Raw genomic sequence first — 26,762 nt, 5'->3', positions numbered from 1 at the left:
AGATTATGAGAGGCATAGATAGGGTGGATAGTCAGTACCTGATTCCCAGGGCAACAATAGCAAACACCAGAGGGCATATGTACAAAATTAAGGGAGAGAAGTTTAGGGGAGACATCAGGGGTAAGTTTTTTTTTACACAGAGGGTTGTGAGTGCCTGGAATGACTTGCCAGGGATGGTGGTGGAGGCTAAAACATTAAGGGGATTTAAGAGCCTCTTGGACAGGCACATGGATGAAAGAAAAATGGAGGGTTATGGGGTAGTGTGGGTTTAGTACTTTTTTAAAGGATTATATGGGTCGGCACAACATGGAGGGCTGAAGGGCCTGTACTGTGCTGTAGTGTTCTATGGAAAGCTAGGCAGATGGGGGGGGGGGTGGGAGGGAGATCTGCAGGGGGTGTTAGAATGAGGAGTGGGATGGAGAGACACGAATGAAGATGGTGGAAGTAGAAGGGGGTGAGGAAAATTGAGAGGGGTTAGGGAGATCGGCAGGGTAGGAAGATTGAGGGGGCTAGAGGAAGATACGCAGGGGCTATGGAGATCGAGGGTTGGGGTGGTGAGAGGGAGATGGTGGAGAGGGAGATCGGGAGTGTGATTGAAGGATGGGGTGAACGGCAGTAAGGTGCAGGAATGGGTCAGAAGATCGAGGGGAGGAGTGTCGGTCTCAGAAACCCTGAGATTTGAGGTGGGAGAGAACGTCTGTATCAGGAACCAGAGAGTATGTGATGGCGCGGTTCCTGAACTAGCAAGGCTGCATCCGAGCGGGAGGGGGTGAATTATGCAGGGTCCGGTCCCCACTACCATTCTCAACGGGGACGAAGAGTCTCAAATTAGGTATAAATTATAGAAGCTTGAAGTTCGACTGCTCACAGGCAAGAAACTCGAAAGAAACGAGAGAAAATCGGCTGGAAATCCAAAGCAACTCACACAAAATGCCGGAGGAAGGTCGGGCAGCGTCTATGGAAAAGTACATTTCGAAACGTTTCGGGAAGAGACCCTTCAGCAGGAGATTTCGCCCTCCCCTCTCCCCGCCCATTTACTCCCCTCACATCTTTTTCTCCAGTCCTGCCGAAGGGTCTCGGCCCGAAACGCCGACTGTACCTTATTTTTCCCATAGATGCTGCCTGTCCTGCTGAGTTCCTCCAACATTTTGTGTGAAACACGGAACAACTTTTTTAAAAAAAAATAGCCGGACAGCCAACGTGGAGAGAGAAAACACACATATCATGCAAACAATGGAAGAAAGCAACTGCATTCTGGAGTAAAGTGAGTCTATAGCCCAGAAGCCCGATCGCAGCGTCGCACCCTCTCCCACACCCAGTGTCATCCGTCCCTGCGAGGCGCCACAGCGGTCCGGTCCCGTTCCCTCCTCTCTCCCGTCTACCCTCTCCTCACCTGCTTTCCAACCAGCACCGGGACCTAACCCCCGCCCCGTACGCGTCAGCGACTGAACGCAGCTGGACCCGGGCAGGGAGGGGGTCGCGCTGGCTGAGTGTCCGGGGGTGGGGGTGGGGGTGGGGGTGGGGGTGGGGGTGGGGGGGGGGGACCTTTGGACCTTTACAACGTAAATCGCAAGGGTCAGCCCCATCCGGAGGTTACTCAACCCGCACTCCACGCAATGCCTTCCCGAGGGGTTACACCCGTTCTCACTTCCCAAAGGTGGCATTGGTGAACACTCGCGCTGAAAACGAGCCAACACTGACAGTCTTCGTTTTAACGCCACGTCAAGCTTTCAATCGCACGCACTAAAAACAAACAACGCCACTGAAATTAAGCTAAAGTCGAACGTACAACGACGGAAAGCCGCAAACTAAAATAAAATCAGTCAGAAGATAGAACCTAAACGCGAGCGTGTATAGGGTGTCCAGGGAGGGGTAGCAGCTCTGGTAAAAGGGTTTGTGTCCATTCCGGGGCAGCCCACTCACCTTTGGTCCCCACCGGACACTCGGCTCTCATTTGTGGCTCCAAGTAGCTGTTTGCACGCAGCAGCCTGTAGTCCGCTCCCACAGGCGGACTAAAGCAGGTGAGGGTAGCCGGCGGTTTTCCAGCCCGGGAAGATGTCTGAACCAGCGTGCGAAGTCGGCTCCGAGCGCAGACCGGGCGGCCAGGAAGGCGGTCCGAGGAGCGAAGGGCAAGACAAGACATGACGGGACGTCATGGACATCCACCGCCACCGAGGAAGACTGCAGTTTGCACCGAACCACTGGACCGGGACTGCCCCAGTGCAATGGCTTTTCCACCTAAAGATCTCTCCCGCGCAGGTTTTCTGTCACCGTCGGGCAAGACGAACAACCACCGCAAAGCACGGACGGAGTAGTGTTAAATGCCGAATTAAAAGTTGTTCTAAACAGCTGGCTGTCACGTCCCAGGATTGAGATTTGACTGGAATTGGAAACGGGATCTGGGAAGTTAATGGAGTAAAACCCGCCCTTTCGGGGGACTTGCATCTTCTAGCCCGTGCCTCTGATCCCGTTGGTGTTCTAGAAGCCCCAGTACAGTACCTCTTTCCTGACTGCGTATCGGCTATTGCAACCACAATCCGAACGCGAGCCGCCACCTTAGTTGATGATTCTGTTTATCTCTCCACGACCGTCGCTTGATCTACTGAATCTTGTTCCCGAGACACGTTTTCAGTATCTGAATAATATTGCTTTCTACCTCAAAGTTCGGCCACTCCCATCGAATGTTTTAATTCTCTGGATGTTCCTGGCTGGGCTTGCTTTTTTTTGGGGGGGGGGATAAATGCAGTTCTTTCCAGTATTGCTTATGTAAGTAGGCCAAAATATTAGAATAATATCTATACTGAATCAAATTAATCCCATCAACCAAGAATCCAAATATGGCTAAAACAGCACACAAAATGCTGGTGGAACACAGCAGGCCAGGCAGCATCTATAGGGAGAAGTACTGTCGACGTTTCGGGCCGAGACCCTTCATCAGGACTAATATGGCTAAATATATTTTCAATTTAATAATAGCCAATGCTTATACAAAATGCTTATTGTTTTTTGCTTGTGCTGTGGAACATTGTGGGTATGCTATGTTGGTGCTGGAATGTGTGACAATACTTGCAGGCTGCCCACAGCATAGGTCTGCTGGTCGTTAGCACAAATGACTCATTTCACTCCATGTCTTGACGCACATGTGATAGATGCCAAAATCTGAATACGAACTCAGTGCGCGGTGAACACGGTGTGTTCTTCTGTGGATGCACAGCAGAGAGTGTTCTAACCAGTATGGAAACATCAAGGCCCAGGAACAGAGATGGTTACAGACACTGGTGGATACTTTCTAGTACTGTACAACAGAGACAAAGCCCAATCACCTACCATTGAGTACCTACAGGGGAGCGATGAGAAAACAGAGCGCCCACCATCTAGGCTATGCCTCTTCTTGCAACTACTGCCGGGCTGGATGCATAGAAGCCTTACATCCCATATGACATGTTTAGGCACTGTTATTACTCTACAACTATCAGGCTCCGGAACCAGCATAGATAACTTAATTCGTCAGTATTCTGAGCTTATTCAAAACCTACAGGCTCAATTTCAAGGACTCTGTACAACTCGTGTTCTCATTATTTTTATTTGCACCATCTGCCTTTTGCACATTGGCTGGTTGTCAGTCTTTGCTTAGGTATAATTTTTCATAAAATTCTACTCTATTTTCTCTGTAAATGCCTGCAAGAAAATGAGTCTCAAGTTTCCTAATTTGATACGAACTTTGAACTTTTTTACTTATTTGTATATAGTATATACTTTTTCACTAAAGCCTGAGAGAAAACCTGTATGATCGGTGCAATAATGAAAATTGATAGCTCAAATTTGAAGAGATTTGCTTCGACAAACCTATCTTGTGATTCAACTAAATGCACGGTTGACGTTTAAGATGGAGTTATGAAATTATGTATAGCAAATTGATTTAAATGAGTATCAGCCTTCTGGAAATAAGACTTGTTCACAAATCAACTTCAACAGATCAAACTTTATTATCCAAGTATGTATATGTCACCAAATACTACCCTGAAACTCATTTTCTTGCAGGCATCCACAGTGGAGCAAAGAAATATCATAGAATCAATGAAAAACTACACACAATGACTGACAAGAAACCAATGTGCAAAAGATGGCAAACTGTGCAAAAACAAAAAAAAATATTGGGGGCATCACGTGATGACGTAGGATAGAGAAGTTGGGAATCCAGTTCCCTCGAAAAAGTAATGAAATAAGGTTTAAATGAAGAAGAGTTAACAAATACCTACTAGAAACTATTTATAAGTCATTCAGGATTATCTTTTGATATGGCTCCTGAACCGAAACAGAAGAAAGCTACTACTTCGAAGACTGCGCAAATCGGCGGGGGAAAAGGGCTAGCCGTCTCGGCGAAGCCTCGAACTCAAGTTGGATCTCCTCCCGGCGAAGTGCATGGCACTCCTGATGATGTGGGACAGGAAGTTGCAGCAATGTCGGCGGTCTCTAAGAAGAAACGGCAAGAACAACACGTGTGAAAGTATACATGAACAGATATTAACAAAACTACAAATCCCAACTACGACTGGAAGTGAATCGGAAGTAGAATCAGACTCTTTGGGAAATTCAGAGGAAGAAGAAGAGGAAAAGGAGGAGATTAAAGGAGACATAAAAGATATCCTGATATATGACGAATGAATTAAAAGCTATAAGAATAGATATAAGAAAAATGCAGAATACACTCGATAATGTGGTGGAAAAACAAAAGAAGATGGATAATAATGTTAAAGAGATGGAAGTAAAAGTTGAAGAAAACACTGAAAGAATAGATAAGATAGCAGACAATAATCTTGCCTGGACAACAGAAAGAAAACGGATGTTAGAAAAAATAGATGCGCTTGAAAACTCTAGTAGACGAAATAATATCAAAATTGTTGGTCTTTTAAGATTCTTAAGAATGTATTCCGAAAATTTTGGAAATGAAAGAAGGAAGCCAAGTAATTGAAATTGAAAGAGCACACAGAGCTTTAAGACCAAGACTTCAACAAGATCAAAATCCAAGATCAATTTTGATAAAATGCTTAAGGTACCAAGATAAAGAAATGATCTTGAAGGCAGCTACTCAAGGTGCTAAAAAGAGAAATGGGCCATTGATAATAGAAGGGAAAAGAGTTTTTTTTTATCCAGACATAAGTTACGATCTTCTGAAGAGGCGGAAGGAATTTAATCCAGTGAAAAAATCTTTATGGGAAAAAGGCTATAAATTTTTATTGAGCTACCCAGCAAAATTGATAATTTTCCTGGATAACGAAGAAAGAAGATTTTTCGCTGACTACCAGAAAGCGGAGAAATTTGTACAAGAATTACCTGATGTCCACGAAGAGGAGGAAAGAATTGTAGAAATGAAATGGACTAATGATGAAAACTGAAACAAGGTTGGACTTGACGGACATTTATATAAAAAAAAGTCAGGGAGTATTAATTGGGAGTAGATACATTAATTATTTTTTTTTCTTCACTAATATTCTTTTTTTTTTGCGGGGGAGCTGGAGGAGCTCCTGATCGATGACTGAGTTTCACGTGTACAATCATGGCGATTGCCATGACCCATAAAATGGGGGGAGGGGTAATGTTGTGTTCTTTTTATTCACAACATTAGTGGGGGGGTATTTTGTTTTTTTTCTTATATTAGTTATCTTCTATTTTTCTTTTTTGCCTGGATGGATGGGGAGAGACTCATAGCAACATGGAGAATTTTAAAGAGTTCCCAAGGTATTATGAATGATTAACATTAAAACTTTAAAAATTAAATAAATTAATGGAATTAATGGACCTGTGAAAAGAGAGTTTTAACATATATTAAGAAAATGAAAGGAGATGCAGCTTTTTTTTTACAAGAAACACATTTAACAGAAACGGAACACAAGAAATTAGAGATTGGGTTGGAAATGTCATTGCAGCTTCATGTAATTCAAAATCGAGAGGAGTTGCAATTTTGGTTAATCTTTACCAATTAAAATACAATGTAATAATTGATTCTGTGGGGAGATATGTGATTATACATTGTCAAATTTTTTCAGAATTATGGACTTTTATGAACATTTATGCACCAAATGAAAATGATGCAAAATTCATACAAGAAGTTTTTTTTAACTTGGCTGATGCACATGATAAAATATTAATAGGTGGAGATTTTAATTTTTGTTTTGCAACTAAAGTTGCTACAAAATCAAAAGTAATAAAACTAACTTTATCATTAATGAAAGATTTAAACCTGATTGATATATGGAGAAAAATTAATCCAAGAGAAAGGGATTATTCATTTTATTCAAATAGACATAAAACTTACTCAAGGATTGATTTTTTTATTAAAAATATTCAAAATAGAGTGAAAAGTGTGGAATATAAAGCAAGAATATTGTCAGATCATTGATAATGACAATGATAATGATGGATAAGGAGGAATCGATCTACAAATGGAGATTTAATTCAATTTTATTAAAACGTCAAGATTTTTTTGATTTTATGAAAAAACTAATTCAATTTTTTTTGGAAACAAATTTACATTCAGTTGAGGATAAAATTGTATTATGGGAAGCGATGAAAGCATATTTAAGGGGTCAGATTATAAGTTAAGTTATACATCTAAAATTAAGAAGGAATTCACAGCAGAAATAGATCAATTGGAAAAAGATATCATAGAGTTAGAAAAAGAATCTCAAAGATATATGACAGAAGAAAAACGAAGATAACTTAATAAAAAAACTACAATATCATAAACTCCAGACATATCGTACAGAAAAAGTAATTATGAGAACTAAACAAAAATATTACAAATTAGGTGAAAGATCACATAAAATTCTTGCTTGGCAGTTGAAAACAGAACAGGCTTCTAAAACAATAAATGCAATTAGAACAAGTGTAAATAAGGTTACATAAACCTTTAGAAATTAATGAAACTTTAAAAAAAATTTATGCTGAACTATATCAATCGGAATCACAAAATAAGATTGCAGAGATAGATAAGTTTATCACAAATGACCCTTCCAAAATTAAATTTGGAAGAACAAAGGATTAGATATGCCCCTTACACTAAAAGAGGTTGAAGCTTTAGGATCACTTCAAAGTAATAAATCCCCAGGAGAAGATGGTTTTCCTCCTGAATTTTGTAAAAAAAAAATTAAAGATTTATTAATTCCTCCTTTTATGGAATTAATATACCAAGTGGAAAGAATGCATAAACTCCCACAATCTTTTTTAACAACGATCATAACAGTATTGCCAAAAAAAGATAGAGATCCTTTAAAACCAACATCATATAGGCCTATTTCTTTGTTGAATACAGATTATAAAATATTAGTAAAAATTTTATCTAATAGAATATCTAAATATTTACCAAAATTAATACATATGGATCAAACAGGTTTTATTAAAAACAATCAATGGATAATATAACCCGGTTACTTAGTATAATTCATTTGGCACAAAAAAAGAGGAAATGAGTGTGGCAGTTGCTCTGGATGCAGAAAAAGCATTTGGTAGATTGGAATGGGATTTTTTATTTAAGGTATTGGAAAAATATGAGTCAGGAACATCTTTTATACAATGGATTAAAACTTTAAATACTAATCCTCAAGCTAAAGTAGTTACAAATGGTCAGATTTCAACACCACTTTGCTTAACGAGGTCAACTAGACAAGGCTAACTAGACAAGGCTGCCCATTATCACCTGCTTTATTTGTATTGGCAATAGAACCATTAGCTAAATTAATTAGAACAGATTCAGACATTGGGGGCTTTAGAGTTAATCAAGAAGAATATAAGATTAATTTATTTGCTGATGATGTTTTGATTTAACAAACCCAAACCCATTGCAATCTTTGCAAAGATTATCTTTTAGATTGGAAAATTACAGGAAAGTATCAGGGTATAAAGTAAATTGGGATAAACGTGAAATTTTACCCCTTACCAAAGGAAATTATAATCAATGCCGATTAGTAACTCAATTTCGATGGTCAATAAATGGGATAAAATATTTGGGTATTAGAGTTGATAATGGTGTTTAAAAAAAATTATATAAACAAACTTATTTGCCATTATTAAGAAAAAAAAGAGGATCTTGATAAATGGATGATGTTACTGATAACATTAATAGGTAGAGTTAATGCTGTAAAAATGAATATTTCCTAGATTGCAATATTTATTTCAAACTTTACCAATACAATTACCTCAGAAGTTTTTTTCAAGAACTGAATAAATATGTAAGGAAATTTCTTTGGAAAGGAAAGATGTCAAGAATATCATTGGAAAAATTGACATGTAAATTTGATTTAGGAGGGTTACAACTTCCAAATTTTAAGAATTATTATAAAGCAAATCAACTTAGATTTATTGCGTCCTTTTTTGATGAAGAAAAATCGGCATGGATTGGAATAGAATTAGATAAGATAGAAGAAAACATACCAGAAGATTTTATATAAATGGGAATCCAAATGGATACGGGAAAAAAAAGAATCTCCTATATTAAGACACTTGATTGATTTATGGAATAAGGTAAATATGGACGATGAGATAAAGAAATCTTTATTAGCAAAAAGAACTTTAATTCAAAATAGGCTTATTCCTTTTACAATGGATAATAAACTTTTACATAATTGGTTCCAAAAGGGGATTAAATATATAGGTGATTGTTTTGAAGGAGGTATATTGATGTCGTTTGATCAATTAAAAAATAAATATAAAATCTCAAACAATACTCTTTTTTTGTTATTTTCAATGAAAAGCTTATTTATGAGAAAAGCTGGGTCAAACAATGTTGATGCCAAAACCTAGTGAAATAGAAATATTAATTCAGAAAGGAAAAATTAAAAAATTTACATCTTGTATGTATAATTTGATTCAAAAACAGACAATTAAATCAGGAATTCATAAATCAAGACAAAAATGGGAATCTGATTTGAATGTTGAAATTGATGGAAAAAATTGGTCAAGATTATATTCTGATAGTTTGAGAAATACAATAAATGTTTGACTTGGATTAATACAATATAATTTTTTACATCAATTATATATAACACCACAGAAAATAAATAGATTAAATTCAAATATGTCTGACCAATGTTTTCGATGTAATCAAGAAATTGGTACTTTTTTACATTCTACTTGGTCTTGTTTTAAAATTCAACCATTTTGGATAAATTTAAGACTTTTATTGGAACAAATTACTGGAGTACAACTCCCACATAGTCAAGTATTATTTTTATTAGGAGACATTGAAGGGACAATTCCGAAACTTAAATTGAATAAGTATCAGAAAAAATTTATAAAAATTGCATTGGCGGTAGCCAAAAAAGTTATCACAGTTACTTGGAAATCTGATTTATATTTAACTATGGATCATTGGAATAATGAAATCCATAGTTGTATTCCACTTGAAAAAATTACATACATTCTAAGAAATGAATATGATATATTTTTGAAAATTTGGTTCCCATACTTACAAAAGATAGGATTAAATACATAGGTCCTTTGAAGATAAAATTATAAAGTAATTGGGGAAAGAAAAAATAAATATTTAAATTATTTTGAACTCCATGGAGCATGTGGGGATCCTCCAATATCCAGGCAATCTTTCTCTTCTTTCTTTTTTTTCTTTCTTTAGACAAGGGTTAAGGGGGGGAGGGTTAACATTATTTTTCTTACTATTTTATCATATTTATTCTTGTAATTTTCTAAAATTTAATAAATAAATATTTTTTAAAAAAACAGCAATTAATAGTAAATAAATAATAATGAGAACAAGTTGTAGAGTCCTTGAAAGTGAGTCCAACAGATACGTAAGACCATCAAAACCAATCATTTTTTGTGAGGCACTGTGTACAATTGGAACTACATGGGAAGACAATAGACAAATGTTCATGTCAATTAGTGGTCATTGAAAACTTTAAGGATCAGATTTTTAATGAACATTTCTCATCAGATTGTACTGTGCTGAAGATCATGGAAGAGGAGGAATTGAGATGAATAAGTTGTGATGCCTTGGGCGACACACGAGTTACCAAAGAGGAAGTACTGGCTGTCTGAAAGTACACTGTGGATAAATCCCTAGGGCCTGACCAAGTGCACCCTCTGACCTTATGGGAAGCTGGGAAAGAAATGGTGGAGATCCTTCCTGAGGTACTTGCATCATTTTTGTCATGGGTGAAGCTCCAGAAGGCTGGAGGGTGGCTAAATTTATAATGTTACTAAGAATGAAGAACAAGGGAACTAAATACATTCCAGTGAGCCTTACATCAGTGATAGGTTATTCTAGGTATTCCAGCATTTGGATCGACAAGATCTGATTAGAAATAGATAGAAAAATAGAAAACCTGCAGCACAGTACAAGCCCCTTGGCCCACAATGCTGTGCTGAATGTGTACTTTAGAAATTACCTAGGGTTACCCATAACCCTCTATTTTTAAGCTCCATGTACCTATCCGGGAGTCTCTTAAAAGACCCTGTCATGTCCACCTCCACCACCATCATCATCAGCGTCCCATTCCATGCACTCACCACTCTCTGCATAAAAAAAAAACTTAACCCTGACATCTCCCCTGTACCTACTTCCAAGCACCTTAAAACTGCCCTCTCGTGCTAGCCATTTCAGCCCTAGGGAAAAAGCCCGACTATGCACACAATCAATGCCTCTCATCATCTTATACACCTCTATCAGGTCACCTCTCATCCTCTGTCGCTCCAAAGAGAAGAGGATTAGTTCACTCAACCTATTCTCATAAGGCATGCTCCCCAATTCAGACAACATTCTTGTAAATCTCCTCTACACCCTTTCTATGGCTTCCACATCCTTCCTGTAGCAGGATGACCAAAACTGAGCACAGTACTCCAAGTGGGGTTGAGCTGGAACATTACCTCTTGGCTCCTAAACTCAATCCCACAGTTGTTGAAGGCCAATGCTCTGTATGCTTTCTTGACCACAGTCAACCTGCTCAGCGGCTTTGAATGTCCTATGGTCTGAGTACCCCAAGATCCCTTTGATCATCCACACTACCAAGAGTCTCACCATTGGTGACGGAGTGACGGGCGGAGGGTGCGCGCTCCAGAGCCGGTTTCAGTATAATGTTCTAAAGTTTACTTACTGCTAAGTCCACCTTTAAGAAGTTTTTCATGCTTCTGTTTGTGTGCTGTAGAAAGAGAATGTAGCCCATTTCTTTCCACTTCATTCGCTACACCTCGACCTGACGTATTGAGGGTAAAAGTCATTATACTTACTGTTATGCCTTCATAGGATGAGCTGACGACGGCGGTATATAGGCAGAAAGGGCAAGAAGTGGTGAGGTTAAACGCGGATTATCAGTTATAGAACAGGCTCCTCTAGGTGGGTTTGGAGCACCGCCAAGTCCTTTGGATTTTAAGCTAGCGCTTGTATTCAGGCGGTGTGTTAAGGTAAGTTTGTTTATAACAATGTTTATGGTTAAGCATAACCATATAACAATCACAGCACGGAAACAGGCCATCTTGGCCCTCCTAGTCCGTGCCGAACCCTTAATCTCACCTAGTCCCACCTACCCGCACTCAGCCCATAACCCTCCACTCCTTTCCTGTCCATATACCTATCCAATTTTACCTTAAATGACACAACTGAACTGGCCTCTACTACTTCTACAGGAAGCTCATTCCACACAGCTATCACTCTTTGAGTAAAGAAATACCCCCTCGTGTTTCCCTTAAACTTCTGCCCCCTAACTCTCAAATCATGTCCTCTAGTTTGAATCTCCCCTACTCTCAATGGAAACAGCCTGTTCACGTCAACTCTATCTATCCCTCTCAAAATTTTAAATACCTCGATCAAATCCCCCCTCAACCTTCCACGCTCCAATGAATAGAGACCTAACTTGTTCAACCTTTCTCTGTAACTTAATTGCTGAAACCCAGGTAACATCCTAGTAAATCGTCTCTGCACTCTCTCTAATTTATTGATATCTTTCCTATAATTCGGTGACCAGAACTGCACACAATATTCCAAATTTGGCCTTACCAGTGCCTTGTACAATTTTAACATTACATCCCAACTTCTATACTCAATGTTTTGATTTATAAAGGCCAGCGTTACAAAAGCCTTCTTCACCACCATATCTACATGAGACTCCACCTTCAGGGAACTATGCACAGTTATTCCTAGATCTCTCTGTTCCTCTGCATTCCTCAATGCCCTACCATTTATTCTGTATGTTCTATTTGGATTATTCCTGCCAAAATGTAGAACCTCACACTTCTCAGCATTAAACTCCATCTGCCAACGTTCAGCCCATTCTTCTAACCGGCATAAATCTCCCTGCAATCTTTGAAAATCCACCTCATTATCCACAACACCTTCTACCTTAGTATCATCGGCATACTTACTAATCCAATTTACCACCCCATCATCCAGATCATTTATGTATTTTACAAACAACATTGGGCCCAAAACAGATCCCTGAGGCACCCCGCTAGTCACCGGCCTCCATCCCAATAAACAATTATCCACCACTACTCTCTGGCATCTCCCATCTAGCCACTGTTGAATCCATTTTATTACTCCAGCATTAATACCTAACGACTGAACCTTCTTAACTAACCTTCCATGTGGAACTTTGTCAAAGGCTTTGCTGAAGTCCATATAGACTACATCCACTGCCTTACCCTCGTCAACATTCCTCGTAACTTCTTCAAAAAATTCAATAAGGTTTGTCAAACATGACCTTCCACACACAAATCCATGCTGGCTACTTCTAATCAGATCCCGTCTATCCAGATAATTATAAATACTATCTCTAAGAATACTTTCCATTAATTTACCCACCACTGATGTCAAACTGACAGGTCTATAATTGCTAGGCTTCCTTCTAGAACCCTTTTTAAACAATGGAACCACATGAGCAATACGCCAATCCTCCGGCACAATCCCCGTTTCTAATGACATATTAAAGATCTCCGTCAGAGCTCCTGCTATTTCTACACAAACTTCCCTCAAGGTCCTGGGGAATATCCTGTCAGGACTTGTCAGGAGATTTATCCACTTTTAAATTTCTTAAAAGCGCCAGTACCTCCCACCTCTTTAATTGTCATAGGTTCCATAACTTCCTTACTTGTTTCCCACACCTTAGACAATTCAATATCCTTCTCCTTAGTGAATACCGAAGAGAAGAAATCATTCAAAATCTCTCCCATCTCCTTCGGTTCCACACATAGCTGACCACTCTGATTCTCTAAGGGGCCAATTTTATCCCTCACTATCCTCTTGCTTTTAATATAACTGTAGAAACCTTTCGGATTTACTTTCACCTTATTTGCCAAACCAACCTCGTATCTTCTTTTAGCTTTTCTAATCTCTTTCTTAAGATTCCTTTTACATTCTTTATATTCCTCGAGCAATTCCTTTACATGCTGCCTATATCTATTGTAGACATCCCTCTTTTTCTGAACCAAATTTCTAATATCCCTTGAAAACCATGGTGCTCTCAAACCTTTAACCTTTCCTTTCACCCTAACAGGAACATAAAGATTCTGTACCCTCATAATTTCACCCTTAAATGACCTCCATTTCTCTATTACATCCTTCCCATAAAACAACTTGACCCAATCCACTCTCTCTAAATCCCTTCGCATCCCCTCAAAGTTAGCCTTTCTCCAATCAAAAATCTCAACTCTAGGTCCAGTCCTGTCCTTCTCCATAATTATATTGAAGCTAATGCTATTGTGATCACTGGACCCGAAGTGCTCCCCAACACATACATCTGTCAGCTGTAGTAGCTGTAGCATAGTAGGGTATCTAATCCTAGTTTGGGCCTTAACTGTCGTGAGGTCAAAAATTCTGTTTGTATAAAGTTACTTTCATGAATGATGTTTTTAAACATGAAAGCGTATGATAGCTTTATGGGGTCTTAATGTAGTGGGAGGAGTCAGCAAGTTAATAGAAGTAGTGGGGATGATAGGGGTTCAACTCCTAAGTGAAAGTTGGAAAAATCTCAGCCAATTTCCATGTTTCATTTGAATCAGTGTAAGCTAGTGAATGTGATAAGGCTGTGAGTGATAGAGGTGGTTCATAGTCATTTTTTTAGGGGTAAGTCATGAGATTGGGTATAACATAATTGTGGGGATGATGATTTTTAACATTGCAGTAGGTTGAGGTTTTTTAATGTGTCTGAGCCATGGGTGTGAGCTGTAGCCACTAGTAGGGCATGGCCTGAGCTTGCCTCACAAGCTGAGAATGTTAGTAAGATTATAGGTATGAGAGAAAAAGAATGGGAAGCTTATTGTTATTGATCAAAGAGAAATAGCGATAAAGAAGGATATACCTTCGAGGTAGTTAAGGGCTGATAAAGAAGAAAACTTCTGATGCAATAAATAGGATTATTCCGTTTTGTAAAACTTTTTGAATGGGTTGGGTGTGGTGGCCTTGCAAGGTTCCTTCTCGAATAGTGTCTCGTCATCATTGAATTATGAAATGTGACTTTCATTAACCAAGAGAGCAAGTTAAGTAATCAAACATAGGCATAGTATTGAGAGGGGAAAGCATACTCAGTGAAACTGCATGCATGGGGCTTAACACAGATAGGGCAAATGAACGCAGGAGTGTGGGTTGGCTTTGGGTGCTGAGATGTTATAACCATAACAGAAACATGACTGAGAGGAGGACAAGATTGACAGCTGTGTCCCAAAGTAGACATCTTTCAGGTGTGAGATGCACACAGGGTTGTAATAGGGATAGGTTAGTGGGAGATTTTAATCTCCCTGGTATAAATTGGGCCACCCAGAGTGTTAAGGGTCTGAATAGGGTAGAATTTGGACAATGTGTCTAAGAAACCTTCCCGAGTCAATATATAGAGGGCCCTTCTCAAGAGAACTTCCTCTTAAAGCAGGGCAAGTATCTGAAATGACAATAGTGAGCACTTGGCTCTAGTGACCAGAACCCTATTAGGTTTAAGATAGTGATGGAAAAGAAGCTTTTTAGTCAGTAAACTATTAACCTTTGCTTTAAGTATGCCCAATGACTTGGCCTTGCACAGCAATCCATGTCAATGCATTCCACAGATTGACCACACTCTGACTAAAACAAATTCCTCTGTTCTGAAGGGATGTCCTTTTATTCCAAGGCTGTCTCCTCCTGGAATGTAAACATTCCCTCCATATCCACTGTATCATAGCCTTTCAATATTCTGCAGATTTCAATGAGATCTTCCCTAATCCTATTTTTCGGTGACTACAGGCCCAGAACCATTAAACTCTCCTCATATGTTAACCCTTTCCTCCCTGGGATTATTCCCATAAATCTCCTCTTGACCCTCCAATGCTAGCACTTCCTTCTCTAGATATGGGGCTGAAAATTGCTCACAATACTCTAAACATGGTTTGACCAATGTCTTTGGAAGCCTCTCTATTACCCTTGCTTTTCCATTCTAGTCCTTTTGAAATGAAGGGTAATTTACATTTGCCTTCCTTACTACCAACTCAACCTGCAAGTTAACCTTTAGGAAATCCTGCAGTAGGACTCCCAAGTCCCTTTGTACCACCAGGTTCTGAATTCACTCTGCTTAGAATATATTCCTTTATTTCTTCTATCAAATTATTGAAGTGCATGTCTATAAACTTCAGCACTCTGTATTTCATCTGCCACAGCTTTATTCCTTCACACAATCTCTTCAAGTCCTTCTGCAGACTCCCTGCTTCAATACTGCCTATTCCTTCTCCATGAACTTGTCCACAAAACCATCATCCAGATCATTAACATATAACGTAAAAAGTATCAGATCCAGCACGACCCCTAAGTAGCGACAACAATCACCAACAGTCAACCAGAAAAGGTCCCCTGGATTCCCACTCTTTGCCTTTAGCCAGTCAGCCAACCTTCTAGGACGCCAATTCCTTTCCTGTAAATACCATGGGTTCCTGTATTGTTTAGCAGCCTCATGTGCAGCCCCTTCTCAAAAGTTTTCTGAAAATCCAAATAAACAACATTCACTAACTACCTATTCTGCCTGTCTTCGACTTATTTTATCATGTACTTCCAAATATCCTGACACCTCATCTTTGATACTGGGCTCTAAAATCATACTAACCACTGAAGTCAGGCTAACCAACATATAACTTCCTTCCTTTTGCTAATCTCCCTCCCTTCTTAAGATCAAAGTGACATTAGAAATTTTTAGATAATTTAGATTTAGAAATTAATTTAGAAAATAATTTAGAAAATAATTTAGAAAATAATTTAGAAAATAATTTAGAAAATAATTTAGAAAATATTTAGATTTACTATGTCCATACATATATCTTATGGCTTATGTCTTGGTAAACTCATTTATATTGTAACTATTATGTATGTTTTTTTTTCATATGTAATGGAATGTGTATGTTGGTAATTTCTTTATCAATATATCATCTGTATTCTGTCCATATTACAATATTAATAAAAAGATAAAGAAAGAAAGAAATTTTTCAGTCTCTAGAACCATCCCTAAGATGTGAGGCATTCTGTTGCAGTCATTAATGAGGTTGCAGTTGAAATACTTGATATAGTTTTGGTTGCCCTATTATAGAAAAGATATGGTTATACTGGAAAAATGTAGAGAAGGTTTGTGCAGGTATTGCTAGGATTGAAAGGCCCAAGTTACAGGGAGAGGTTGGCCAGGATTACTCCTTATTCCTTGGAACGTAGGAAACTGATAGCTGGCCTTATATAAATGTTTAAAATTATGAGTGACATTGATAAGGTGGATGATAACAGTCTGTTCCTCAAGGTAGGAAGTCCAAAACTAGGGAACATAGATTTAGGGTGAAAAGGGAAAGATGTAAAACAGACTTGAGGAATACATTTTTCACACAGAGTGGTGGGTATTATGGAACAAGTTGTCAGAAGAAGTGGTTGAGACAGGTACAACAGTATCAATTAAAAAGTGGTTGGGTAGTTTCCTGGAGGGACGAATCTTGGAGGAATATGGGCCAAACGTAGGAAATTGTAAATAGCTGGGTGGCAACCAGGCTGGCATTGACTTGTTGGGCCAAAGGGCCTCTATACATGCTGTATTGCTGTAAGATTCCATGAACACAAACTGACTCTCCAATGATCTTGTGCTAGGATGAGGCCACCCTCAGGGTGCAGGAGCAAAAACTTGTATTCTGTTTGGGTACTTGCCAACCTGACGGCATAAATATTGCTTTCTCCTTCCAGTGAACAAATTTCTCCCCCTCCCCACCCCTTCTTCCATTCCCCACTCTGACCTTCCACTTCTTCTCACCTGCCTATCACTTCCTCCTGGGTTGCTTTCTCCTATGGTCCACTCTCCTCTCCACCCCTTGACCTTCCCCACCCATCTAGCTTCACCTTCTAGCCATCTTCCTTCCCCTCCCCCCCACCTTTTTATTCAAATATCTTCCCCCTTCCTTCTCAGTCCTGCAACGTCGACTGTTATTCCTTTCCATGGATGCTGCCTGACCTGCTGAGTTCCTCAAGCATTTTGTGTGTGTTTTGGATTTCCAGCATCTGCAGAATTTCTTGTCTTTGTCATAAACTGACTTTTGTAACTTACCTCACTTTTGACTAGAACTCAAGTGTTATGGTTTTAAATGCTGGATCGTGCCATGACACACATCACAAGAAAAATGGAAAGTTAAAAGAAACAATTGCTTTTATTTGTTGTTTAGTTTACATTTACAGTCTGAGTTGTAACCTCTGTCCAGTCAGCTTCTCTGCCCCAGACTCCAGTGACTTGCACTGAAATCCATGTCCTGGTTCGTTTGTACAAGCAGCATACCAGGAATCCGATTATCCCAGTTTCTCTCCAAACCAGCTGCATTCTCTAGGCTAACAGTGCAAAAAAAATTGTACCAATTTACATTTTCAATTCATTCCTAAACAAATTCAGTGATAACTTTAACTAGAATTTCATTCAACCCACAATGAACCCAAATATATACATTGGCAACGGCCTAAAAATGTCCCTTAAAATATTCACATACATTGTGGCATTGGTAAAATAAGTACAATGATTTTAAAAAGGATTCTCACACTAAAAGGCACACGTCAATAATACCTCATACATCCTAAAAGCTCTCATGTCACATGCAAACCATTCTCCCAGGAATGCACACAAACATGCACACACATTTCCACACAAAGTACACTCATGTCTCTGCACACACTACTGAAAATTATTTGTTCTTTTTCTGTAAAAGGAACTTATATACAACAATTGGATACTATTGGCATCAGTCTGAAAGTTAGGAAAGGTATCAACAGAAAAAGCAGTAAGGGTCATGAAAAACTTTGCCATCGGCACTCTCTGGGTTTGGACATCAGATGTGCATGCCGTGTTCTTCTGGAATGGGCGATATTGCATCCACCAATCATGGCATTCCTTCCTCATCAACGTATGTTGAGGGAAACCAACCAATCTGTCATTGAGAAAGAAAAAATAAAGTCAAAAAATGCAACCACTAAATACAAACACAAAAAAAGGATCTTGGCCCGAAATGACAACTGTTCGCTCTTTTCCTAGATGCTGCCTGGCCTGTTGAGTTCTTCCAGCATTTTGTGTGTGTCACTAAGTACAAAATGGATGAGCCAATTACTTCCCGGGCTCCAGATGTATCAATGTCAAAGGACTGTAGGGCCCTGATTATTTCTTTACTCTTCAACAAAAAGTTTGTTTCTTTATTAGCAGTAAAGTTCTAAGGACCATCAGACAAGATCAGAACAATTACATTAGAATGTGTTTACGAGCATACCCTCAGCATTAATGTGTGTGTGTTTAAGGAGGAACTGTTAGTTTCATCCTACAATGATAGCAGGTAAGCATAATCTGGCAAGTCTTTTGAAATTTGCAAAAGTGGCTGAGGAGATGTTGGTATGTATAAGAAAAAGAGGGTTACATTGAAGTCCAGTCCAGTCCTGCCCGAAGGGTTTCAGCCCGAAATGTCGACTGTACTATTTTCCATAGGGCTGCCTGACCTGCTGAGTTCCTCCAGCATTTTGTGTGTGTTGCTCGGATTTTCAGCATCTGCTGATTTTCTCTTGTTTGTTACATGGAAGTAAGTGGGAGTACAGGATGGTGTCAACTTGGTGGACAGAACAATCTTATTTCGGATTGTAAGGAAACATAAATGTGTGAGAAAAATGGGAAATTGCTGAACACTGAAAGAGAATTTAATTAAGTCAGATACAAGTACTCCTAAAGATTGATGATTCAGAACCCAAGAATAACATAATGTGCTTTCTCCATTTAAAAAAAACTGCTAAGTCTTCAAGGGCTTTTGCAGGCACACAAAATTAATACAATCTGCTCACCAGGACAGAGGTGGATGGAGTAAAGGTTAGGAACGAAGTGAGACACAAGATTCAACAAGTATCTGTACGAGTGTCACTTACTTAGAATTTGCAGAAATTACTTCAAATGAGGAATTTAAGATTGTGGGCCCAAAACTGGTGGAAAGAAAAATTTCAGAGGATATATGTAAATTGGTAAAAACATGTAGGTTATGAGGAAGAGGCAGTTCAATGCTGTGAAGTAATTGTTATTGGAAGAATGAAGGGAAAAAAAAGCCTTTAGGGCTGAGACTTTGAATTGATTTGTTTACATGGAGATAAGATGATACAGTAAGCACAGTCCTTGGTTTTGAATCAATAGGCACAGAATGCCAAACTTATCCTATGCTGTACAAAGTACACTGAAGATGCTGTGGTCAAAGCAACATGTACAAACAAGCTGGAGGAACAAGCTCCTGTTGCTTATCCTATGCATTTTACATGTACAAACAAGCTGGAGGAACAAGCTCCTGTTGCTTATCCTATGCATTTTATATCTTTGTTTGTTCATCATGGGATGAAACAAAGCCAATTAAGATTCAAGGTACATTTATCATCAAATATGCAGGCACGTACACAACCCTGAGATTCGTCTTCTCACAGGCAGGAAGCAAGAAAGACCATGGAATCCGTTCAAAGAAAAACATCAAACCTGTGACACCCCCCCCCCCCCCACCACCACAAACAGGCAAAAAAAATCACACAAATGTCAGAAAAAATGAATGAGTCCAGACATATTCAGTACAGGTCTGTGTCGTTCATCGTCCACATGCTGCCCCGATTGTAATCGCCCAAAACAACAACCAGAAATACCTCATACCGTGAACTACACAGTCCAGTCCACATACCGCTTGGAATTTTTCTGCAGATTCACTGGGCGTTAACTGGGACACATGGCCGGAATTAAGAAAGGCTTGAGTTGTGAAGGTTTGGACCAAGGTCTCCTTATATGCATCCAAATCTCACAGTTATGTGAGGAGCACTGCTTTCCCACCAATACAAGTCACATGCACACGCCTCGCAGTCTCATTCCTGCCAGTCTCACATTGGTTTTAGCAACGTATGGATGTGCAATCTTGCGCTCTTAAACTTTTGTTGGTTTTACCTAAGGTGCAGTGATTTTGTGCTTGAAATATTTAACTATGCCTCCTAAGTGTCCGATGTCAAGTCCTGGGCCATTAGCCAAGCGGCAGAGAACCACCTTAACACTTGAAAAAAAGTTGGAAATTATAAACAGTGCGGCATCAGGTCTGGGACACTACTGCCAGGAACAGAATCTTGCCGTTAAAGTTCTTTTGTTGCTTGACAATGTGCCAAACCATCCTAAACATTTGGACAGCATTCATCCTAACAACAGTGCGTTTCCTGCTGCCTAACAACATTGCTGATTCAGCCACTCAACCAAAGTGTGATCCACATTCAAGGTTTTTTTTTACAGCAAACTATCTCTCAGATGCTGCAAGCAACAGACGATTTTGAAAATCCCGGGAGTTTACCAACGGTGAGGGAATGGTGGAAGTCGGAACACTTGGCACAAATGGCGATGGACATGCACCCAAGTTTAGAACAGAGTCAGCATTTCAGTTGTTCCCTGCCATCAACCCTTCTTCCCTACAAGCAAATTTATGCTGAAAAACAAAAAGCTGCCAAACAAACAACCTCACCATTTACTCAAACCGGTGTCATCTCCTGCTACCGACAGTTCTAAGAGTTCTGTGAGTCTTCCTTCACCCCTTGCTGTGCTTGATATGATCCCGACACCACAACAACCACTCATCTCCCGGAGCGAACACACCTGCCACTGTCGGTGAGTACCGTACACCCTGCTATGTTAACTTTCTATGATTTATTATGTTGAATATTACCTTAAATTGATGAAATATAATATGAATGTTGCGTTGTGGTACTGCTTTTGTGTCATATTGGTATGAAAATGTGAATAAATTACAGATAAAACATATTCAGGAAGCCCTCTGGAACACATCCCTATTATCTCCATTTAAATAATTATTCACATTATGCATCGACTGCGAGGAATGTATCCCCCGCATATAACGAGGATAGGGTGTAAATAGGTATTTGCTCTTATTTCCGATGATAACGAGATGGCAAGTCAACAACAGGAGGGGAAAAACACTTGAATGTTTAGAAAGAAAATAATTTTTTAAAGTCTAGAAAGTGAGCAGAGGAGCATTAATGAAGATGAGATATAAAATACATTAGGAGTAAGGAGGGAATGGGATATGGTTTGGAGAATTACATGAAGGCCCATTAGTACCCTGGAATAGGTCCTGTTTCACTGACATTTACCTTGCCATTTGCTTCACCTTTCCACCATCCCTGGTCACCTCCAATCTTGCTGTAGATCTTCACTGTGTCTCCTTCTCGCAGAGAGAGCTCTCGCATGTCACGGGCTGCAAATTTGTATCGTGCTATTGCCATGCCAATGGGTCGAGGACTGAACACTGCCCAGAGACACAAACTAAGCTTCAGCAAAGGTTATCAAGGAGCTAGGCAAACTAGCAAGCAACCAAAATGCAATCCTCATCACTGGGATCTTCAAACTATTTGTCGTAGAGTCTTAGAAAAATACAGCACAGAAGCAAGCCCTTTGGCCTATGCTGAACTGCACCCAGACCATAACCCTCCATACCCTTACTATCCATGTACCTATCCAAGCTTCTCTTAAATGTTGGAATCAAGCTCGCACGCATCACTTATGCTGGAAGCTCGTTCCACACACTCACGACCCTCTGAGTGAAGAAGTTTCCCCTCATGCTCCCCTTAAACATTTCACCTTTCACCCTTAACCCATAACCTCTGGTTGTAGTCCCACACAACCTCAGTGAAAAGGAGCAAGATCTTGTTTTTTCATGCAAGAACTTGTTGTTCCTGGCAACTACTGTTGTTGAGTTCAGCCAAGATTCACCAAGAAAGAGAATGGCAGCACATTAGTCACTGATTAAAGCGCTTTTTGAGAAGCATGCTGCTGACTGAATTGCACTCTCCTTGTTATTGCGAGAGTGACTACAGAAAGTACTTTTGGATAATTTAAGATTATGTACTAGTACCTTACAAAGGATATCTCTTTATTGCTCAGGCAATATTGACATTGCTTGAGAACTTATCTCACACATGGAACTAATTTGCTGTTAAACCTGAAGAGTAAATTTTGGTTAGTGCAGAGGGAGCTTTCCTCTCTAATCTGACATTGGCTCAAGGTTTCTGTCTTTGCCAGTGATAGTGATACTTTAACGCAGACACATGTGCTTGTCTCATGGGTTTTGGCAGTGAGTCAGAGATGTTAGTAAAGGGAGCTGTACCTGACCAGAAAGGAGTAGAATTCTGAGAGCCAACACTGAAGCCCTGAGGACTAAGGAAAGCAAAGTTGTGGGAAGAGGAGGAGGAAGAGGCTGTAGAAGGTTAGAAAGAGAGGATCAGTCAGTACATGAACAAGAAACAAGAATCATTTATAACAGCTTCCTGAACAAAAAAAAATTTTAAAGCAATTTTTAGAAATTAAACCTTCCCTAAAATAGCACTTGGATTTGATTAAATTGGCTGCAATGTTTGCTACTGAACTTCAGCAAATTCACTGCCTCACCATGAAGAAAGACAAAGGCTCCTTTGATCTCTCCATGAAGAAACAGAGAAACAAGCTTCTCATACAAAAGAGAAGACCAGGCTTTTGTGAGTTCTGACAGAAAACTATCTTCTTTAGGGTGCCTGGACTGGCTCCAGCTAAAAAGAGGGTCATAGAGCATTACAGCACAAACAGGCCCTTCAGCCCTTCAGCCCATCTGGTGCCTGCCTGAAGTGTAGCATAAAATGGGTAAAACTATTACAACGCTCTATTGAAATACAGTGCCGTGTAAAAGTACTCAGCCCTCAATCCTTTGTTCACAGGAATGAGCGTTACAACCAGGGATTTTGATTACTTTCACAGAGTTTTTATTTGTGAATCATATGCTCCTTTCTCACAGTAGAGACCCAGGAAAGTTGTAAAACCTGAAAACTAAACAAAAAAACTGACGTCAGTAGTTCAGAAGTATTCATCCCCTTTTGTTTAGTTCTTAGTTGAACCATCTAAGGCTATTACAGCTGGTATATTCACTTTGCACAAAGCGATGGAGCAGATTAGCACATTCCTCCCTGCAGAATTGCTCAAGCTGTGCCAGCCTAGTTGAGGAGTGGTGGTGGACAGAAATATTGAGGGTTTGCCAGAGATGTTCAATTAAGGTCAGGACTCTGACTGGGCCTCTTGAGGACCTCGACTTTCTTCATTTAAAGCCACTCCATGGTTGCTCTGGCAGTGTGCATTGGGTTGTAGTCCTGCTGAATTCCTCCCCAGTTTAACCTTTATGGCAGGAGCTAGCAGGTTTTTATCCAACGTCTCTGTATTTGGCAGCATTCATCTTCTCAGTTCTGACCAGATTTTCAGTCCCTGCTGCTGAAAGGCATCCCCATAGCACGATACTACCTCACCATACTTTACAGTTGGGATGGTGTTACCTGGCTGATGACTTATGCCATATAAACTGCTTAGTGTTGAGGCCAAAACGTTCCACTTTGTCTCATCCGATCACAAGCCCTTCTTCCACATCTTCATGTTATCTTTTAAGTGACACTTTGCAAAGTTATTACGGACAAGGATATGCTTTTTCTTAGCCAGGGCTTCTTCCTCTTCCATAAATACCTTTTTTGTGCGAGGCCTTAGAGATTGTGGAGCCTTGAAATTCATCTTCAGTTGAAGCCACTGAATTCTGCAGCTCACTCAGAGTGACTGTTGGAGTCTCAGTAGTCTCCCTTACAAGTATCATTCTTCTCTGGCAACTAAGTTCAAGAGGCAGTGCGGCTATGGTTTCATATTTTTTCCACTTTTTCATGACAGACTGTACTGAGCTCCAGGGTATGCTCAGTGCCTTTGAGATGGTCTTGTACCCTTTGCCAGATTTATGCTTCTCTATTATCATTTCCCTGACTTGTCTTGAATGCTCTTTTGCCTTCATTTTGGTTTGATCTGTTGAAAATCTACCATACTGTTGGACCTTACAGAGAGAGGGGGTATTTATTCTTATGAATTTATTGAAAACAATTGAACCTCCAATTTTCTACATCAACGAATTGGGTGTGTCTGCAAGGTAATATATTGCAGCTGAGGAAAGTTAGTGTAATAATTACAAAGGGAATGAACACTTCTTCAGCCTCAATTTTGGCTTTTAATTTTTAGTAAATAGTTGGGCATTTTTTCTTTTGATTTGACATGATGCACAATGTTGTTGATTAACTCAAAAATCCTACTTTAAATATATTTTAAATTTAGAAAATGAGACTGTAGAATCTGCGAATAGTTGTGGGGGCTAAATACTTTTCCAAGGTACTGTAGGTTTTCATTTAATTAGTACTGAATCTAATATTCAAAATCACTGACTCATTGATGCCCCTGTCCCTTACCTGCCCTGTTGATATCTAATACTTGTGTGACACTTATTACCCTAACAAATTACATATCTATCCCCTCTTATATTTACATAATACCTCACATAATTCACTCCCTCCCATCATTTACTTAAACTCGTAGGTAATTTATTTACCCCCACTTCATAATTTTAGGGAACTGACTGGCAGATTAATTCATTTCCCACCAATCATCTAGTTACCATGTGTCCGTGAGTTTGAACGCTGAACAGTCTTATCCCGTTGTTTGTATGGAAAGCGTAATGCCGTATCCAGCTGCTTGAAGCTCTCTTTCAGTGAGTGTGTCTGGTAATATTCTACCAGCTCCTGCAATTAGATAATTTGCATGCTTTAGTATTCAATAACCTGCCTCCTCAAGGACAGCTTACAGTAACACTATCTCTCCCAGTGCCCAATTCCTTTCTCAGGTCCCCTGGTGCTCTTTACTCTGCTTGGCATCATCTCCAAATCATGACAGGGTAACAGAACACACTGAGAATCAGAAAACCACTGTGTTGCAGATTGAAAGGCAACTAATGAAGAATTATATCAAGATAAGAACAGAGATGGGCTCTTTGACACTTCTGGCCTGTTTCAATGGAATCACATTGATCAGTGACTACAGGCAGTCCCCGGGTTACGTACAAGCTCCGTTCCTGAGTCCGTCTTGGAGCCAGATTTGTACATACATCAGAACAAGTACATCCAGTATTATTTAGCATCAGTTAGTCAAATATTTGTCTTAATAAATAGCATATATTTTACCTTTCTATGCATAAAACACTTAAGAAACATATGTATTCCAATAATTAAACCACTGCATTGCTTAGTAATAATTGTAGCTTTCACGTGCTCCATTATTCTCACTTTATCCGTTATCCTTTAAAATTGTTCCGATCGTTGACCAACTGTAGCCTAACGCTTTTCCAATGACCGATGGCATTTCAACTCTTTCCAAACGCTTTATTATTTCCACTTTATTTTCAATCGCGATCACTTCCCATCAATGGAACAGAAACACTGTGGGCGGCGGGTCCTGACCTGCGCCGGCTCCCGAGGTCTGCTGGGTCCTAAGGACCACTGCCTTGAGACAGGCTAAATGGGACAAGTGGGGCTGTGCTGGGTTTGGGTATCTGATCCTCCACAATATTCCGCGTGGGATTTTAAACTGGAGGTGACAGTGTTTTCTTTTTTTTTCGAGTTGCGAGCTCGACATCAAGCCAGCACGGATGGTACGGGAGTCACTGGATCAACATCGACCTGGCACGGGAGTGGTCTGTCACCGGATCGAACCTCTGTTCTCGAGCCTGGCGTGATCTCACTGCGCCACCAGCTGACCAGAAGGGGGGGGGGGGGGGTCAGGGTGAATCTTACTAAGACAAATTTAAGCCAAGTACAAAGTTAAACTCAACACAGTGTCAACAGCAATGACTTAAAATGGCACACAGCGTTCTCCTTCCTTTGTTCATAAGTGCGAGTTGTCTGTAAATCGGACGTTAGTAACTCGGGGACTACCTGTATATATGTTTTCTCCATATCCCTTAATACTTACCTTACTCAAAAACTGCTCTATTCAGTAATAAATGTACCAATCAATTACCACTTAGAGAAGACAGATACAATTTTATTTTATTAATTTGGCATATCTCCTCTCCCAATGGAATCCCAGAACCATCCCCTAACCTACACAATGAGACCCCAAACTTCACCTGAGAACCATTGGAGCTACATTAGCACCTCAAAACCCTTTCCCAATAGTAGAAAAAAATGCTCATTAAGACTCGTATATCAGTCACTCTTGAGGTACCATCTAGTCCTGTATGGAACTGAATGTGGAAAATAAAGATTCAAAACTCTTAAGTAATGGCAGTAGCAGGATATAATGTGAAGCTCAGCTGTGTTCATTTCGGTGAAGCATACATGAGAAGTTGGTAGCATGGGCTGTTTGGCTATACATTAAGGTCTGGGTAATACAGGAATGAAAGATGACAGGGAACAT

General features: G+C 39.7%; 2 protein-coding genes and 1 long non-coding RNA gene across 11 annotated transcripts in view; 1 reads left to right on the top strand and 2 right to left on the bottom strand.

Annotated features, from left to right (window-relative positions):
- Positions 1–2,625, bottom strand: part of sardh (sarcosine dehydrogenase) — a 94,953-nt gene extending 92,328 nt beyond the window's left edge. Inside the window, exon 1 of one of the 3 annotated variants that reach the window (XM_059994265.1) lies at positions 2,500–2,625. The gene's annotated coding sequence lies outside the window, so the exon portion shown is untranslated. Of the gene's footprint in view, positions 1–1,393; positions 1,518–1,923; positions 2,423–2,499 lie in introns of those variants that run through there. The other 2 variants (XM_059994262.1, XM_059994263.1) reach the window with 2 other exon arrangements.
- LOC132407558 (uncharacterized) lies at positions 1,024–26,754 on the top strand. 3 transcript variants are annotated; one of them, XR_009516504.1, is made up of 4 exons: positions 1,024–1,264; positions 9,947–10,143; positions 20,745–21,113; positions 25,965–26,754. It is a non-coding gene; the product is annotated as an uncharacterized LOC132407558 (long non-coding RNA). The 3 variants fall into 3 exon arrangements; XR_009516506.1 differs by lacking the exon at positions 1,024–1,264 and adding an exon at positions 2,761–5,402; XR_009516505.1 differs by lacking the exon at positions 9,947–10,143 and having other exon boundaries at positions 1,031–1,264.
- The window catches only part of vav2 (vav 2 guanine nucleotide exchange factor), a 199,361-nt gene continuing 190,206 nt past the window's right edge, over positions 17,608–26,762 (bottom strand). For 3 of the 5 annotated variants that reach the window (XM_059994267.1, XM_059994268.1, XM_059994269.1), the window contains exons 25-28: positions 24,967–25,090; positions 22,630–22,719; positions 21,617–21,771; positions 17,608–18,396 (exon numbers count right to left, since the gene is read on the bottom strand). In XM_059994267.1, coding sequence (XP_059850250.1) covers positions 18,349–18,396; positions 21,617–21,771; positions 22,630–22,719; positions 24,967–25,090 — 417 coding nt within the window. In that variant the 3' untranslated portion in view covers positions 17,608–18,348. The remainder of the gene's footprint in view (positions 18,397–21,616; positions 21,772–22,629; positions 22,720–24,966; positions 25,091–26,762) is intronic. The other 2 variants (XM_059994270.1, XM_059994271.1) reach the window with 2 other exon arrangements.

The sequence above is a fragment of the Hypanus sabinus genome, chromosome 18, assembly GCF_030144855.1.
Source record: "Hypanus sabinus isolate sHypSab1 chromosome 18, sHypSab1.hap1, whole genome shotgun sequence".
In the NCBI taxonomy this organism is placed as follows: Eukaryota; Metazoa; Chordata; class Chondrichthyes; order Myliobatiformes; family Dasyatidae; genus Hypanus; species Hypanus sabinus.
Note: the sequence above shows the minus strand (reverse complement) of the source record. Positions and strands in the feature narration are given on the sequence as shown.